The sequence below is a fragment of the Chelonoidis abingdonii genome, chromosome 3 (genome assembly GCF_003597395.2).
Source record: "Chelonoidis abingdonii isolate Lonesome George chromosome 3, CheloAbing_2.0, whole genome shotgun sequence".
Classification (NCBI taxonomy): Eukaryota; Metazoa; Chordata; order Testudines; family Testudinidae; genus Chelonoidis; species Chelonoidis abingdonii.
In genome coordinates, this window is record NC_133771.1 from 104,770,521 (window position 1) to 104,789,602 (window position 19,082).

At 41.2% G+C, this 19,082-nt stretch overlaps 1 protein-coding gene and 1 long non-coding RNA gene across 2 annotated transcripts; one reads left to right on the top strand and one right to left on the bottom strand.

The window, feature by feature from the left end:
• Positions 1 to 8,824: 8,824 nt before the first annotated feature.
• Positions 8,825 to 12,416, bottom strand: CCN2 (cellular communication network factor 2). The gene is made up of 5 exons (XM_032800779.2): positions 11,864 to 12,416; positions 11,526 to 11,748; positions 10,969 to 11,220; positions 10,515 to 10,729; positions 8,825 to 10,149 (listed from the first exon to the last, which is right to left on the bottom strand). The coding sequence occupies exons 1-5, from the start codon at positions 12,335 to 12,337 to the stop codon at positions 9,853 to 9,855; spliced, it is 1,461 nt and encodes a 486-aa protein (XP_032656670.2). The 5' UTR covers positions 12,338 to 12,416; the 3' UTR covers positions 8,825 to 9,852.
• Positions 12,417 to 12,497: 81 nt separating this feature from the next.
• On the top strand, positions 12,498 to 16,175 carry LOC116836824 (uncharacterized). Its single transcript, XR_004376543.2, has 3 exons — positions 12,498 to 12,580; positions 13,326 to 13,443; positions 15,665 to 16,175. It is a non-coding gene; the product is annotated as an uncharacterized LOC116836824 (long non-coding RNA).
• Positions 16,176 to 19,082: the final 2,907 nt, after the last annotated feature.

Below are 19,082 nucleotides of genomic sequence, written 5' to 3' on the forward strand. Positions count from 1 at the left end.
TGGGGGCCATCTTACTGATGTACTCCTGGATGTTCCGGGTTTCATCCAGGACAGTGGCTTTGACGCTCACCAAGCCCCGCCCGCCTTCTTTCCGACTGGTATACAGTCTCTGGGTGTTGGACTTGGGGTGGAAATCTCCGTGCATTGTGAGGAGCTTCCGGGTCTTCACATCGGCAGCCTCCATGTCCTCCTTTGGCCAGCTCACTATACCGGCAGGGTATCTGATGACCGGCAGGGCGTATCTGTTGATGGCGTGGATCTTGTTCTTCCCACTGAGCTGGCTCTTCAGGACCTGTCTTATCCTTTGGTGATACTTGGATGTTGCTGTCTTCCTTGCCTCCTCATCGTGGTTTCCATGTGACTGTGGGACGCCAAGGTACTTGTAGCTGGTCTGTATGTCTGCTATGTGGCCCGCTGGTAGTTCCACCCCATCAGTCTTGACTACCTTCCCTCTCTTCACTACCATCCGGCCACACTTCTCCAGTCCGAATGACATCCCGATATCCTCACTGTAGATCCGCGTCAGGTGGATTAGCGAGTCGATGTCTCGTTCATTCTTAGCATACAGCTTGATGTCATCCATGTAGAGGAGGTGGCTGATGGTAGTTCCACTCCTGAACCTGTACCCGTATCCAGTCCTTGTGATTATCTGGCTGAGGGGGTTTAAGCCTATGCAGAACAGCAGCGGGGACAGTGCATCACCTTGGTATATGCCGCACTTGATGGCCACTTGTGCAAGCTGCCTTGAGTTGACTTCCAGTGTTGTCTTCCATAGTCCCATTGAGTTCTTGAGGAAGGTCCTTAGTGTCCTGTTGACTTTGTATAGCGCCAGACATTCACAGATCCACGTGTGCGGCATTGAGTCGTAGGCTTTCCTGTAGTCAATCCAGGCTGTGCTCAGATTGGTCTGTCTAGACCTTGAGTCTTGGGCGACTGCTCTATCTATGAGCAACTGGTGTTTTGAGCCTCTGGTGTTGTTCCCAATGCCCTTCTGAGCTGTGCTCATGTACTGGCCCATATGGTCCTGTAGCTTGGCGGCTATGATGCCTGATAGGACTTTCCATGTTGTGGGGAGGCAGGTTATTGGCCGGTAGTTGGACGGTTCTGTTCCCTTGCAGGGGTCTTTCATGATCAGCACTGTCCTTCCTTGTGTTAGCCAGTTTGGGTGGGAGCCTGCTGCTAGCAGCTGGTTCATCTGTGCTGCTAGGCGTTCATGCACTGCTGTTAGTTTCTTTAGCCAGTAGGTGTGGATCATGTCTGGTCCAGGTGCTGTCCAGCTCTTCATGTTCTTGACCCGCTGCTGGATGTCTTCTACTGTGATGGTGACTGGTTTCTGTTCTGGGAGATTGCTGTGCTCTGTTCTCAGGTCCTGCAGCCACTTTGCACTGGTGTTATGAGTCTTCTCTTTCTCCCTTATTTATATATATATACTTATATAGGTAAGGTATCTTTATTCCATTATAACTGCATCATGTGTCTGCACTAGGATTTATACCAGCATAATTGCTGGATTTTAAAAAAATCACACTCCTAGCAAACAGTAATATCAGTGTCTTTGTTGTATAGACTGCTCTAAGAGTCTGCCCCTGCATCTCTTACTCATATGAACAACCCTGTTGTCTCTACCCCAACTCATTTTCCAATACTTTGCAATATTACTAATGAAATGTCTGCATTTTCTCTTCATGCCTTCTTCATGTCTCCCTTTCCACCCTAAAGTTGTCCCTTTTGTTGTTCTCTTTGTCTAATTTGAGTCCTGGTCCTGAAGTCCCATTGAGACGATGCAGTTGTAATAATTCCTGTACCTGATCTACACTAGTGGTTTGATTAGTGCAAGTGCTGGTGCATTTCCACCACTACTAGATCTCTCATAGGAGAGTAACTGAAAATCTTCAGTGGAGATGAAGCCATACAGTGAAGAATTTAAGAGCTGCTTGAAAGTCTAGAGGATGTTCTGCTCAAAGACAGTATTGAAATAGTGACTGCAATGTTCATTGGCTGCATCTTGGTATGGGTAGGTGCACATAGCTATTTCACTTTGGCACAAGTCTAGTCTTAGAAGAATGTGTGCAAATGGACAAAGGGAAGATGCTATTCTCCCCCCTGTAAATGGCTCACATTTCCATTGTGCTCTGTCTTCTCACATATATGGTACCCGGGAGAATATACATTTGGGAGAGAAGTCAAAACAATGGTACTTTGCCACTGAAAACAAGGAACTCTGCTGAAATAGCTTTAGGGGACAATTCAAACATAGAATTTTTAGTGAGATGAAAATAAAGTAACAAAGGCCTTGGTTGTGCTGCGTATGTGCAGAGCATCATAAAGGAAGGCATGGAACTGCATTGTGCCAGAGGGAGCCTTAGCTGTACCCTATTCTGGGGTGCAGCTCCTACCTCCACACTATGAGGATGACTGTCAGATGGGTAGACCCATGGACTTGCCTCTTCCCTTGTCCTATCTTACTCTCATTGGGATACTGTGGAGACCTAGGAGAGTAGAGACAGAGCAGTCCACGTGTTCCCTCAAAAAAGGGGTTGCAATTCTGTCTGACTTTTACATGGTGGGTTGGGGCAGGCTGTTCATGATTTTGTTTGCCCTTCTTTCTTTCCTCTTCTGCCCTGCAGGTCAGGCCATGCACAATCTGTTTAGAAGTTCTCAGGGTGTTTAATACTGGCTTAAAATGCTATGACTCTTCAGTAAAAAATCTACACCACTCCACTCAGCAGTACCTGGTAACACATTTGGAAGAAAAGTCAACAGATGACTTGTCATGTAGATTGAACTACCCTCTCACTCCTAGCTCAGCAAGGCACCCAGCTTGCTCCATACATGGCTGTGACCTACCTGTTGATAAACAAAGGACTTCCATCTCTGTGGTGGTCAGTCTTCACCAACACTAAACTCACTAATAAATCATTGAGCATAGAGTCTATAAAAGGATTGGCCATTTATGTAGATATCAGAAACAGCCATAGTTATGAGGGATTTAAACAGAAAAACCCAAAACAAACTGTAAGTTCTGAAAGGAATCTGCACTACTTGTGCTTCAAGGCATGAACCAAAGTTTTAACTTATTCCATAACTAAAACCCTGTGTCTTTGTCTGAAATAGCTGGTACTGGCCACTGTCAGAGACAGGATTTTGGACTAGATGGACCACTGGGCTGATATAGACTGGCAATTCCTATGTTCCTAAATTAAAAGTAAATACAGGGTTTGGTTTGGGGAGAACAAACAATTTTACCCTACTTCATCTTCTGGTACATTATTTTGGGCCAAATCCTGAAGTCCTTACTCAGTTAAAAGTGAAGCCATTGGGTGCCTTGTCTGATTAGGGATTGAGTAAAGACTTCAGGATTTTTCACACTGTAATTTGAGAAATAAAGGGATATTTAGCACTGTAACATATTACAGTAACATTATTTAATAATATGTCTAACATCTTTCTGGATAGCATATATCTCTAGGGTTAAAGCTTGAGTAGAATATTAATATTTCAAAGGCTTATTTTCTGAATTCTATACAACTGCCTTTTGCTTATCAGTGCAACAACTTCTCAGTTGCCTAGTAGGTTATCATTTTAGCCATTCACAATGTGTTTTCCTACGTAATTCAGCTAAATTTCCAAATTCTTGTGTTCATCTCAATAACTTTTTACCCTGCTTGTCCACTAGATGCCAGTCTCTGTCTTTTCCTGGTATGGAAGTACAGCATTAGATGATATGGAGAAGACTATCTCTGAGACTAACAAATTTATTTGGGCATAAGCTTTTGTGAGCTAAAACCCAATTTATCAGATGCAGGGAGTGGAAAATACAGTAGGCATGTATATATATATACAGTACATGAAAAGATGAGAGTTGCCTTACCAAGTGGGGAGTCAGTGCTAATGAGATAATTCAATTAAAGTGGAAGTGGGCTATTCTCAACAGTAGAATACTAAGGGAGGAAAAATCACTTTTGTAGTGGTAATGAGGCCAATGTAATCAGGGTAGCCCATTTCAAACAGTTGACAAGAAGGTGTGAGTAACAGTAGCGGAAAATTAGTATGGAGAAATTAGTTTTTGTAGTGGCTCATCCACTTCCAGTCTTTATCCAGGCCTAATTTGATGGTGTCCAGTTTGCAAATTAATTCATTTCTTGCTGGAGTCTGTTTTGGTTTTTTTGTTGAAGAAATGCCACTTTCAGGTCTGTTATTGAGTGACCAGGGAGACTGAAGTGTTCTCCTACTGGTTTTTGAATGTTATGATTCTTGACGTCTGATTTGTGTCCATTTATTCTTTTGCGTAGAGACTGTCCGGTTTGGCCAATGTACATGGCAGAGGGGCATTGCTGATATATGATGGCATATATCACATTGATAGATGTGGAGGTGAACAAGCCTCTGATGGTGTGGCTGACGTGGTTAGGTCCTATGATAGTGTCAAGGGACAGCAATGCTCCTCTGCCATGTACATTGGCCAAACCGGACAGTCTTTATGCAAAAGAACTATGGTAGTCTAACCCAGCTGAGGATCAGGCCCCTGTTGTATAAATTAGTTACACACTCTTTTTTTCTGAAAAGGAAAAAGTTTGTGTTAGCTGCTGAAAACTAGTAAAAGTCTTTCTATACTTTTCATAGGATTAACTAAAAAAGACAAGCAAATATTTGGAGTGCATTTCTCTTTCTGAGCCAGCCAGTTTTGCCCGAGTGATAAATGCGGGCACATCAAATCTAAAATCTTCTTTACACCAGTGCTATGAAATGCACCGTGCTATGAACCTTTTGGTTCTTCTAGTGTGATTATAAAATGCCTTGTATCCCTACACACAAGTGTTCCCAGTGGCATATATACCATACCAGATTGGACTTGCTCTTGGGAAATCTAAATTCCTTTTCAGTGCTAATGGAGATAGCTTGCTGGTGTAACAGCACAAACAGTTAAATATTCCTCTTCTTTCTGTCTTGCAGTGCACCTGAAGTTTTTCAAAATCTTCCAGATTTCACTCTTCTGGCATATATTCTGGGAGCTATGGGGGAAGTACCCAGAGCGCAGTGTGACTGAAAAGGCTTAGAACATACCAGTGTTGATGGGGGACAAAACTGAAACAATGCAGAACACAAGTCAGCATGAGAAGTGTGAGCATACTCCATCTAAGTTTCATTTGGGAATGGTTCAACTTCCTAGAGTAGACATGGCTTAAGTGTAATTAGCAGCTGAAGGGTCAGATCCTATAATCTCTCTCCTAAATTCCTACAATCTGTTTCTGCTCACCTAATGGTCAATCCGTAATACAATTACAACTGTATCAAAATCCAATTGCCAAGAGTTATCTTCTGACACAGGAACAATACAATTTCATTATTCTGGTGCAGATGTGACATTAATCATGTTCCTGAATTCTGTTAAAGCTTTGAATGTGTCAAGAGCTTTAGCACACTTTCGGAAAAGGTTCCCTGAAGAAATTTCTGGTATTTCCTGGTTCCAGTCAGACTGAAAATACTGTAAGAATGCGGTGGTTTTTGGTACTTCCATTTATGGGCATATGTGAATTAGAGGGAGGGGAAAAAGTGGAAAATGAAACCAAAAAAAGTTAACTGAGATACTTTTCTCAGATTCGCCTTGGTTTAGGGGCAAAATCTTGCATTGGTATTTCATCCTAACTGGCTGGACAATTTTTTCTTTTTGGTAACTACTTCCATATGGAGACATATAAAGTATAGTACCTTATGAATGAGTTAAAGCCACATTTTAGCTTTGTTTCTAAAGAAGCTGGGGTTTCAGGGATAAGGCACAAAGTCAGGAAGGTGGGATCAAGTTATGTGTTGGGATGGAATATTCTTGTTCTTTTACTTGTTTTGTGACCTTACTTTTAGCATAACAGCTAGATTGCTTTCTTACAGCACAGTGTTTGGTAAAGACATTACGCTACAAGAAGGAATGCAAATGACCTAACTGCTGTTTGCTATTTCTAGTCGTGTGTCCAAAAGCCAATTTTCTCAATTGACTCCCTTTCTTTATGATTCAAACAACTGGATTCTGTTCAAAAAGCTTATTTGTTCCTATGTGGTTACAGATCATTAAAAGTGGCTCATTCTTGAAGAGGTTCTTAATGGGTATCTTCTCGATGTTTGTTAGTTGAGGAATCTGACAAAATTCCATCTGGAGAACAATGCCTGCCTCATATAAAGGGGATGTAATCCATGTCTGTAGTTCACATCTGCATTGTGTTAGAACGCTGAGCTGCAAACCATGTAAATGCATCGTGGGTGCCCATGGAACAAAATACTGAAATGGGGAAAGTAGCTCATGTTTTTTGAGAAGTCGGTTGACACTCTGGTCTGCAGCCATGTAGATTGCTTCTTCTAATGGCTAACTGAGTAATGTTCATTAAGTCAGTGTCAAATAAGTGGTAGCATTCTAATTACTATAGTATTACTGTAGCAGAACATTCATTGGGATGAATATACTTAAATACAGTAAACAAAAGTTTTTAAAAAATGCTGTCACATCAAATCCATGTGGTAGAGCTTTCTGAACAAGCAAACTAGATGGAAACTGATTTTTTTTAAAGTATGTTATTTCCTTTTTACTGCCCCATTTCTAGAATATGATTCTTGTTATGGTCACTTTCTGCTTTTACTGATCTCTAAATCATAAGCATGAGGGCAGAAAGCAGGGAATAATATTAAGGTTGAGAGGCCTACATTTTAACCTATTTTTACTCTTAGGATTCCATATAATTTAAACATGCACTTCTTGATTCCAGAAAATGTATGTGTCTTCGGAAGGAAGTGCTACAACAATACGATGCATAATTACATTCCCATGAGACCCTGCAACAACGTATTCAGGATACTGGGTTTCTCTACTAACGTGGCTGCACCGATCTACATTACAAAATGGCAGTCATGATCTTGAGGCGAGAGAAATTCAGATCTTAGTGTATTACAGTTACACATGACATTGTTGACTTTTTACATAATACTTAAGAGGAGAGCCACAACTTGTCAAGCAACTTATAATAAGTATCACTTTTGCCAGTTATGACCGCTAGTGACAATATTGTGTTCATTAGAAATATAACATAGGGAATTTTCATCCATTTACAGAATTTTATATCAATTTTTACTAAATCTGAACTTTTTTTTTATTAGGAACACTAACAGTGTCAACCACCAAACCTCTAGGGTCACTACTTCCATCACCTGCATATGAGACAGTGATTATCTTTTCACCTTTAGAGCATTTACAGTGATAACTGTGGGTGAAGTCAAGGTATTTTTTTGTCTTTCAGGTAGAAGTGACAGTTCTGCTATTATTGGGGGAGGTGGGATGGAGCTGAGGTAGTGGTTGCCTAAACAGTGCTTCTACTTAGGTGAATGTAGAGTTTTTCCAGAGTGAAAAGAGAGCTACTACAGCATATTCATAACCTGCAAGGAAAATATTGGAGAGTCAGAGGATACCCAAAATATTTCAGATGGGCACAGAAAACCACTTCCTCATGCCAGTTGCATTCCTCACATTTTTGAGAGGAAGCGGAAATGCTTCTGGGGCCCTATCCAGTGTCTACTGAGCTCACTGGAAAGTCTCATTGATGTCAACAGGCTTCAGGTAACCCCAGTTAGTCTGTCCTTAATGCAGACTTGGTGTAGTGTTCAATTGACCCAAGTTCCAGTTGAAATCAGTGGCCATTTGAGAGTGCTCAGCATGGTGCAGGCTCAAACTCTTTTGCAGCTGACACTGTTGTCTAACTGTCCCAGGAAAATGCTGGACTAAACTTGGCTTCCTGAAAGTGATTCTTGTTGGAGAGTACCTGGATATCTGAAACAAGAAAATGCTTCAAATGCTGAAGTTGGTTTTAAAGTTCCTACTTTTAATAGATAAGAGTATAAAAATGTATGTTACTCTAATGAAGGAATTAATACAGAGTTGAAGTTCATAGCTAGTATTTGGGGTACACATGGCTCATCTCTTGACTTACTGTTTTGTTTACCTAAGATGGGTTTTAAGATCCCACCCGGTACCTTTTAATAATACCTAGCTCCCTTCATCAGTTGATCTCAGAGTGCTTTACCAAGGAGGTCAGTATCACCGTTTTACCAATGGAGAAAATGGAGGCACAACAGTGAAGTAACTTGCCCAATGCCACCCAGCAGACCAGAGGTAGGACCAGGAATAGAACCAAGGTCTCCTGAATCTCAGTGCAGGGCCATTAAGCCACATTATAGTCTTCTCACAAACAGAAATCCTACTGGCTCTTCAATGGAAGTTTTACCAAAGTAAAGACTTCTCGATTTGACCTCAAAATGAGACACTGTTTCAATTTAATGATGTTTTTAAAAATATTCCCTATAATTTAGCTTAGAAGGGATCTAGGTGCTTAACTATTAAAAGTGTCCATTAACACTGAACAGCTTACATAGATGTTGCTTAGCATAGTGCTGAGATACCATGATGACAAGCGCGGCATAAAAACCTAGATAGCACTAAGTGACTTTAGACTTCAGCTATAATATACATGCCCTAGTTACTGATGAATCAGCTGTGCCTTAACAGTGTTTGGTTCAACCCTCCAGGACCTGTCTTTAAAGTTTGAAAGACTTTAAAGGCCCCCCATCTTTTATTGGCCTACCAGTGATTATGAACTGGCAAGTTTATTGTGTTGGAATAGATATGAAGTTTAATTCTCAGTGTATTGATTTCTGGGGAACAAAAAAACAAACAAAAAACCCTACCAACAAAACATTGATTTTTATATATCACAAAATAAGCCCTTGTATTGATGAATATGTAGGAAGGGAGGGGGATAGTGTCGGGCAAATGAAATTCCAAGTCATTTATATAAAAAATATAATACTTTATTTTCAACTAGAAAGGTGCAAACATGTAACTTTTGGTCACACTTCTCAACAAACAAACTGTTCAAAGAACAGCCACGGTCAAAGAAAGAAACAAATGCTCCCAGGTGGAAAAACTGATCAGCTACAAGAGAGCCATTCATTTTACTTAAAGCCATTTGTTCCCTAAAGCTGAGGCAACCATATTTTTACCATATAAATGGATGTTTTCCAAGGATGCAAGCACCTCATCTTTAGCAAACAATCTCTGTCTTGATTTCGATTCACTTGTCACCCTAACTGAACATTTTCCATTAGAAGATCTATTTCATGCTTTGAATGCATTGACAGACAAGCTTTACGTCCTACCTATTTCTTTCAAAAACAAACAAAAGCTAACATTAAAAGTATCAAAGCATTAACAAAGGCACAAAACTTTAAATTAATTTAGATCACTGTACATATATATATACAGAGTATTTACAATATTAATAAAAATCTAGCTTGTTACAGGCAAATTAACTGCCACAAGCTGTCCAGTCAAATAGACATGATTCTGAATCTTCTTGAACAAGTCATTTGAATCAGCGTCAAAGCTGAAACATTACAGTCCTGACCAACAGAACACATTTTACTTAGCACCTTGCTGGGTAATGATTTACATTACAGCCATTGCTGTCACTCAACCAGAGTCAGCACACATGCTAAGGATCTCTTCTTCAATTGCACTACTAGGTGGAACACATGTTATCATACTAAGGAAACCATTGATCTTCCTGCATATGCCCCCTAGTGCTCCCTAAACACCACTCCATGAACAGTGTCCTCTGAAGCTGTGCTTTGCTGTGGTCCCATGAGCCATTTTACTTTCTTCTTCAAACCAATGTTTGGGGTCAGAAGACAATTTGTCTTAGTCACATGGAACAGTCTGAACTTTTTGGAAACAGATTTAAATACTCTGTGCTATCGAATCATGTTTACAAAATGAGATGCCAGTCAGGTCAAGTTGAGAGCCTAGTGTCTCCTGCTTTATGCCATGTCTCCATACATCTTTCTGTAGTACAGAGACTCAAAGATGTCATTGTCTCCAGGGCAGTTGTAGTGGCATGCACAGGTCTTGATGAACATCATTCTCCTCTTCATGACCTCACCGTCAGGGCATTTGAACTCCACAGGAAGAGTGGCTGTTCTGTGAGGGGTGCAGCAACGTCCATCAGTGCAGACCCCACAGAATTTAGCTCGATAGGTCTTCACACTGGTACAGCCAGAGAGCTCAAACTTGATGGGCTTGGAGATCTTGGGGGTGCGAATACACTTTTTGCCTTTCTGTGGGGCAACAAATGAAAAAAGTTTAGAAGTCTTTTTTAAAAGATTGTACAATTCCCATTCATATTTCTATCCATTAATTTCATCCTATCATTATATGCAAAAAGGTTAATACTCTGATCCTCATGAAGGTTTCACATGCAAACAAGACAGTTTAAATAGTATTCAAGTTGTATTATTCTTATCTAATGGCTAAAATAGGTGCATATATTTATAACTTAATTTTTAAATATTCACTACTGGGATGAGACCTTATATAATATTTACTTGGTTCTGAAAGTGGATAAGTTAGAGCTATACATCTTCCGTAAAACTGGGTCTATGCTGAAACATCCTTAGAAGTGTATATTAGATGGCATATTTACCTTGATGTTCTCCTCCAAGTCTGCCTCGCAAGGTCTGACCATGCAGAGTCTGCTTTGTTTCTCCAGTCTGCAGAAGGCATTGTCATTGGTGACTCTGGTGGAGATGCCCATTCCACAGGTCTTTGAGCAAGCACTCCATTCCGTGGTCTGGACCAGGCAGTTGGCACGCATCATCATTGCCTGGTCAGGTCCATAAGTGTCTTCTGGTCTGTAAGCTGTGGAGCACAGGTCAACAGGATGAGATTGTGGCCGAGAGAAATAATGCAGATGCTATCCTCTAAGTGTATTAATGCTGCATAAACGTAGGGTTATATTTATCTGTGGTATGATTCCAAGGAAGGCACTGGAGTCACATCAGGGCTGAATCTGGTCCATTAGGACAATCATCACTGCATTGTGTATTTCAGTATATTGCACTGGCAGACCAACAACATTCAGTAAGATCTCAACTCACCAGCTAGAGCAGGTCCAACCGCCGTCTGTTCTCGGAGCTCATCGCACACCCATTCCTCGCAGCACTTCCCAGGGAGCTTAACTCTTCGTGGGGAAGGGCAGTCAGGGCTGGGCAACCGGACATCCATGCTGCACAGGGGCACACACCCCACTGCCCCGTCGAGGCAAGTGCACTGGTATTTGCAGCTGCTCTGGAAGGACTCCCCGCTCCTGTACACCATCCCTCCGAACACACAAGGGGCTCCGTCCCGAGCTGCAGACAGTGACAGAGGGACAGCCGGACATAAGCACTCCGGGAAAGGCAGCAGCCCCGTGACTCGCCACTGTGGGGAGGGCGCAGCAGGAGCTGGGAGAGCAGGTAGTCTCCATGGTTTCTGCTGGGTGGGAGCAGGGGCCATGACAAGATCACCGCTGTGCAATGGAGCTGTGCCCTGTAGAGAGGACCCACTCTCCTAGGGAAGGCAGCTAGAGGGGGGTTGGACATGAATTGGACGGGCTCGCTTTTAAAGGCTCTAGCACCCCAGATCTCGGCCCTCCCCGCTCACTGCCGCCCCTTACCGGTGCACACGCCGATCCTGCGGTTGGCCGGCGAGCCGAAGTCGCAGAAGAGCCCCTTGTGGTGGTCGCAGGGGTCCCGCTCGGTGCACAGCTCGCCCAGCTGCTTGGCGCACACCCTGCAGCAGCCACAGCCGTCCTGCACCAGGCTCACCCCAGCCGGGCACGTGGGGGGCGGTCCCGCCCCGCACTGGCACTGCCCGCTGCAGTCCTGGCTGGACACTTCCTGCGGAGAGAAGGAGACGGCAGGGGGTCAGGGGAGCCAGCCTCGCTGCGCTTCGGATCCCGGCGACCCCCCTTCCAGCTGGGGAAGCGGGCGGCGGCGGGGGGGGGGCACTTACCCAGCAGAGGAGGGCGACAAGCAGCGCCACGGCGAAGCTGCAGGGTCCCAGTCGTGCGGCCATGCTCGGCAGCGGCTCTCGGCAGTAGACGGTGCAAAGGCTCCTCGGCTTGTGTGTCCTGCGGGCGGAGGGAGTCTGAGCCGGGGGGCTGCGGTGTCGGGCTGGGTTCCCCGCCTGCTGTCCGAGCGCCTTGTCTCGCGAAGGTCCCGTCTCTCGGGCAAGAGAGTTGTTCTCTGGATCTGAAGCAGGGAGCCTGGCCGCTTTTATACACTCCAGGCGCCCCGGGCTCGCCAATCGGCTGAATGGAGTCCTACACAAACAGCGACATTCCTCACATTCCTCCCCACCTTCCTGCCTCATCAACTCGCACCGGATTGATCCTGACCCCTTGACACTCAGCATTCCTCCTGTCTGCAAAAGCTGGCACACTTCAGCACACAAAAAAGGCGCTGTATTTCCCTCACCCAGTGGCATTTTCCCCCTTCCAGCCTCATGCTCCTGATTTTATATGATGTAGAATACTTTTTACAATTATTTTTAGATGACAAACCTCTGTATCAAACTGCTATTGCTTTGCCCACCCTACCTCCAAATTACATAAATCGTATTAACAGGCACTTCACTACAAGATACAAACTCCTGGGAATTCTGAACCAGCTGAGAGGTCTTAAATATATATGGAGACAGGATACATATGAACCACCACCAACAACCCTGGTAACAAGAAAGGAGCTGTTTTAAAACCCACGGGTGTTCAAAAGAAACTGCATGTAAAATATTATAAAGTCAGCATTCTTCATTACACAAGGAGAAACTTTTTCATACTAACTATTGCTGCTGCTTATAACATTATCTGAGACGGTGTAATTTAGCGGGAAAGTAATTCATGGATACTGTTAATCAAGTTTATTGGCTTATAATAGCTGAGACTAATTTGCTATCATTAAAAATTAACCTTTCACTGGGATGGGAGGTTCCATTATTCTGTCTTTCAAGGAAGAACATTCTTTGATATTAAAATATTCCAGAAAAAATACTCATCAATAGTAGATAAGAATCTGTTGTTTGATTCAACACAAGGGATTAATGCTGTGACAGGCAGCTAGTTCAAGTGGGGGGGGAGGGAGAGCAGGGAGAAAGGTTGTGGGGATGGTTGCTAGGAACAACCATGGGAATTCTTTTTCTTTTCTTTTCTTTTCTTTTTTTCTTGGCTAAAAAATACAAGACACTACTAATTTTAAAAGGTGGATTGCTCTCTACAGACTTATTTAGAGAGTGGGTGACTAGCCTTCCCTAGATACATACTTTTTCAACTTTGGCAACCAGTTTTGAAGCACTGAACACTCTGAGCATTTTGTTACTACCAAAATAAGTCATAATTATATCTGAGGACTGGTTATAAATTGAGTCTGTGTGTTACTGAATCATACTGAATATTTGAAATGTGTTCCTTTCCCAATAGATGTTCTCTATGAATAGAGAGAGTGCCTATTTACCCTGAAATACTTGGCACAATGAAGTGAGGCTGAAGCTGGAAGAAGTGTCTCTTATTTCCCACCGCTTGCTTGCAGCTGTCATTTGTGAGTAACACATTCCTAGGGCATCTTTGCGTCTCTCTTGCTGATTATGCCTCTGAAGATCAAAGATCAGTTTGGCTTGCCACCAAAACCTGTAGCTCCTAAGTATCTTGGTCCTTTTTAAATAATCATGGAGCATGTTGTTCTTATTTATTTCAGAAGGAAGGATGGCTTCCCAATCCTGCATCATTTGTCTGTGCAGTGATGCCATGTTGATTGACCCCAGCTCTAACACAATGAATGCCAGCATGTTGACTTTTGACCTGTTTAAGTATGCTTGTGTTTATTGAGACAGACAGAGTTAATGCACTTTGTTAGGCAAATTGAAGTCTAGATGATGGATATTTTTAAAAAGATGTTTGCATATAACCACACTCTCCTCCCACACTTTCACACTTGTGATACAGCAACATGGATTTACAGTTTTACTTAATTCAGAAAGTGATCTCATCTCTTCTACTGAATTTTAACAAACTGAATCAGTCCAATTCCATTATAAATAACATCCCTTGCAAAAGGTTATTTATGTTATCAACAATTCACACTCTGGGCCTAATTTTCAAGTATAGTGGCCTTTATGAGAAACCTTAATCCTACTTTTGGATGCTCAGATTGATACTTGGGCTAAATCTGTCCTCAAATACATACATCACTGGCTTGTTGCTTTTCTGAGGGCAACATTTGACCTTTAGGCATGTTAATGGCCATTCTATAGACCCTATCCAGCTTTTATGGAAACTAATGGTAATCTTTTATTTAACTTTAATGGGAGTTAGACTGTGCTGTGGTACTGAGATGCTGATCTGAATGCCCAAATGCAAGATTTGATTGTCCTGTTTAGATACTTGCATATGAAATTTGGGTCAGTTATATGGTAGCTGATCTATGAAGAGTGGTGAAATGATAAACAGAATCTTGTGTGTGTGTGTGTGTGTGTGTGTGTGTGTGTGTAACTTCCATTAATGTCACTGGGGAGACTGGGTATGTGTGAAGGAGAGAATGTACCTCAAAATCTCTCTGATTTAAAAATCCAATATTCTATATTGTACTGCAAAAGTGTATTTATCTTCTTGGCACTCCTCTTTGCCTTCAAATTAAGGTTCTTGGCACTCCTCTTTGCCTTCAAGTTAAGGTTATGCCTTTGCTTCTGCTAAAAATCTCACTTTTTCATAAAGAAAGTATATCTTTGCTATTTAAAAAAATCCAGAGGAACAGTTAAGGTAAATAATACATTTCCAAACTTCTGAAGCTTCCCAAAATCCATATTTATCTAAAGACTGTGATGACCCCAGTACTGGGTAAATAATATGCATACCAAACTATGTATAACATGCATACCAAAATGCAAATGTAACCAGGTAAACAGACTGCCTTTTAAAAATGCCTAAATATGGTAGGAGATCATCAGAGAGAGGCTTTAGACATGTTTCATAGTTTTCTGTGTAAGAATTTTTTTCTGAGAAATAATTTTTTTATTAAACAAAAACCTAAGAAGTTCATTGACAGAAAAAGTATGTTTTAAAGTAACAAATCACCAGAAAGCCAGGAAATCCAAAGTGATGGGCCAAGTCTGTCCTTAACTCAAATCGCATAATGGACCAAATACAGCAGTACTCATCCATCTGTTGTTGATTGTCTTCAGTAAGAGTTTGGCTGCAGGACTAATTCTGTGCTCGCTGTGTAAATTGGGAGTAACCTCTCTGGAATCTAAGGTGTTTCACCAGTGTAAATATGCCCAGAATCCAACCCTGCAGAATTTGGCTTCATGTTGTTTTATTTCTTTCACTGTTTATAAATGACTCATCAAGTGTGTGTGTGTCTACATGTACAGGGGAGGAAGTAAAGTGGAAATGGGGCTTCTTACAATATTACGCTTCTCTAGCCTGTCATTACTGATGAACAGTATGTCATGGTTTGAAGAACTACATCTTGGAGTTGATTCATAAAAGATTAATATGCACTAATATTGTGTTATATACAGGTGTTTATACAGCAAATGCTTTTTAGCCAGTATATTTTTTCTGGTGAAATTAAGAATTCACTATGTTGGCAGCACAGCCCTATTGACACAGCTATACCTGGTATGTGTGTGCCTGCATCAGCTTCAGTTAGTATGGTTCCTTTGGTTAAGTCTTGTAAAATGTACAGATGTGGATATGCTACATTCCTTCCCTTATGTTTTTCCTTTTTTTTAACTTCCCCCAAAAAACTTCACTTGATCAAGTATCAGACATACTGAAAACCTGGCAGGACTACAGGAAAGTGACTAGACTTCGAGTGTTTGTGTACTTAAAGAAAGAATCTTGCACATTTTCAACTTTCAGTCTCAGATATTTTCTTATAAGAGCAATTGGAAGTCTGAGCCAGCCCTCAAAGCGGAAATCAATAGCTCCCAGAGAAACATACCCAAGGAATGTGAATCTGATCCAGGAACCATACGCAATGCACATATAGTACCGTCTTCCTTATAGGAAGTCTGGCCATATATGGACATGTGTACCCTGAGATATTTTTCATCGTGATAGTCTTGTAGTTGGCTATAGACATTTCTAGTTTGTCTCAGGTTTATCAACGTACATTAATTTCCCTCTTTCCACAATATTTCTTAAATTGTAATAAATATTATCCTAAAATCCTAAGGGATCCAGTTAAACTTATATCAACATGTATTTGTTTAAAATAAAGACTCCAAGCAAGATTTGCTGTGCTACGGCAGAAGTGGAAATGAAGTAAAAATAAAAAGCTATACTCTGTCTTGAATTTGCTGCCCTTCTGTTTGTCTTTCTTAGAATTCATGTGATGACTCATTCTGTAGATCCACAGATATAGAAAGTGCTCAGGTACAATAACTGCTACAGATTCACTAACTTTTTCAGGTGGGGGGTTCATGAGTTAGTGAATTTGTGAAGGCAGAGAACAATGGAGAGAAAACACTTGTTTTTCCTAGGAACTGTCAAGCAGCTTTTCCATGTTTCCCACCTAATTTATTCTATCTGTATAACTATAATACTGTGGGCTAGATCCTCAGCTGGTGTACATTTTCTTAAATGAAACTTCACCAATTTACACCCGCTAATTCTGCCAATGAGATTTCACTTGTCAATGCCATTAACTCTTCTTAGAAGCATATAGGCAAAGAGAAACTGGATGGTGTGGGGGATGGCTTCTGATCTACAAAGCTGTTTATTACTAATTTGCTGGTTCAAATCCAATACTAAAGACACAGAGTTAGAGTCTATGTTGATGGAGCTTCTTTTTGAAATCAAAATCACCAGCAGAGAATTTGGCCTCAAATTGTTACCCCGGAGACCAGTTGTAGAATTAAGTACTGTTCAGCAGCATGAGTAAGGCTATGCCATAATGTGTAACTCCCTGTTCATAGACCTGAGTTCATTCTTTATTTATTAAGTACTGTTCAGCAGCATGAGTAAGGCTATGCCATAATGTGTAACTCCCTGTTCATAGACCTGAGTTCAGTCATAGATATTGTCACTTAAATATGTGATATTTTATTACTTGAGTGTCACTAGAAGCATTGCTTTAAACTTCTGGCTTAATTTTCTGAAAAGTCACCACTGTTTTTCGTGGACATGTGTGGTCTTAAAGTGGTAAAGTGATTACTGGAAATAAAATAATCTTAATCATAAGAGTATTCCAAACATATATAAAACTGTCTATATTAAGTCAAGATTACCTTTAAAGTGAACTGAAAGGCATTTTATCTGCCAAGTCCCAAGTCCAGAGCATCTGGATTTCCCCTGAAACATCTGATGGCACCATTAACAGTGCAGGGAGCTGCATTCATTGCACTAATGTAGATGTCAGAAATGTCATTAGTATTTGACGAGAAAAACAGAGCCCTTAACACAGGTCATGGCATGTGAATGAGGAAGGAATTGACTCTCAATTATCAGGCTCTATTTATTCCCAGGTTTTGCTACAGGGTATAGGATTTCCAGCAGTTGTAATCTCAACTAGTGTGGGATTGCTATGACTCAAAACAATCCCTTCTCACCCTGCTTTGACAATGGCTTGAACTGTCCAAAAAAATGAGTGGAGCTGGCTGGAGATGGACATGCTATACCCGGTATGTGTGCATCAGCTTCAGTGGATACAGTTCCTTTGGTTAAGCCTATGGATTCAATTCATTCCCCTAGGCAACCTTTGATGCTCTCTCCTGGAGGAACCCCTTGGGAGAGCGGTGATGGAAACACTGTCTTCCCTCTCCTGAAGGCTAATGCCCTTGGTGGCACAGCAGGAGGTTGCCCCTCTTCCTGATCTCCTACATCAGCAAATCAATCCCATTTTGTTTTAAAATGCATTTGCTCACATTTTCTAAAGTTTGCACATAAATTCTATTGGGGCCAAATCAAGGGTATTTTGCTGCGTTAGGAGTGTAGGATGGGCCCCTGGTTTACGTAACATCTTAGGAGTTTTTATTTCATGTACACTATTATTTTTAGTTAATTTTTTAAACTTTAATGTCTTCCATTTGCAATATAAAGGATGTCGTGCTACGCATGAATTTCTCCTGCTGCTGTACTTGTATGCTTCTTCTTGGTCCTGAATCACCCATTCTGGTATTACTGGAAGTCCTAGCATGTTGTAATAAAAATAGTGAGACTTGTCACATCCCAAGAGAGGTCTGAAATCTATTGTGATCATTTTACTGCTCTGCATACCAAAGCCATTATGAATTTCTCTCTCTGACCCTTGCCGCAGGAGTGCAATAAGGGCAATCCCATACATATTTGAGAAATATGCTTATCTGACAGAATGTTAAAAATAAAAGCGAAAATGTCTGAATGTGTGTCTGTACCTAGGCACCTCAATCTTTACTTGGACACTTAGGGGAAAATGGCTAAGCTTCCAGAAAATTTTGCCCAATCAATAAACTTTTTGATTGAGCCACAGAATGACAGAAAGTCATTGGGTCACCCACCATGTCTCTGTCATTGAAAAAGAACAAGAAAAAGAAGAAAAAGTGTTGCAAGAACTGATGATTTGACAGTTTGATGCACAATGACAGTTCTGTTGCATCAATGAGACAGGAATGTCTGTTTCAGGAGCTCTGTCTGTGAGTATCAAATTAACATACAGCAGTAACTTCTGTTGTAACTATAGAATTTATGTGCATATGTAAAGGTGGAAAAGTCTTATACAGACAATATGCTTATTTCTAGTGTTTGAACAATTTTGTTGATTAAAAATGATTGTCCCACACCCTCATCACTCTGGATCCTTTTTTTCTTTCTCTGTCTTAATAAAAGTATATGGTGTCCCTTTAGGTCAAGTGATAGAGGCCTGTCCTTTTGAAGGTAGGGCACTTGAACTCCATCCGTAGAATCATAGATTCCAAGGCCAGCCCAGAAAGGACCATTGTGATGATCTGTTTTGGCATTTTGTGTAACTAGACTTGGAAGGATTAGGATATTTGTATTGGTAAATATCAGTAAACATCAATTTCACTATACACACACAAACCCAAGGAAATATATGTCCATCACTAATCGTAGAAATTTACAGATAGGCAAAGTAAGAAAAATGTTTGAAAACTTCTTAGAATTTGATTTAAGGATATTTACTTTTTATATTTTTTAACATGTGATGTTATATTATATAGTTTATATTAGTAGATCCTT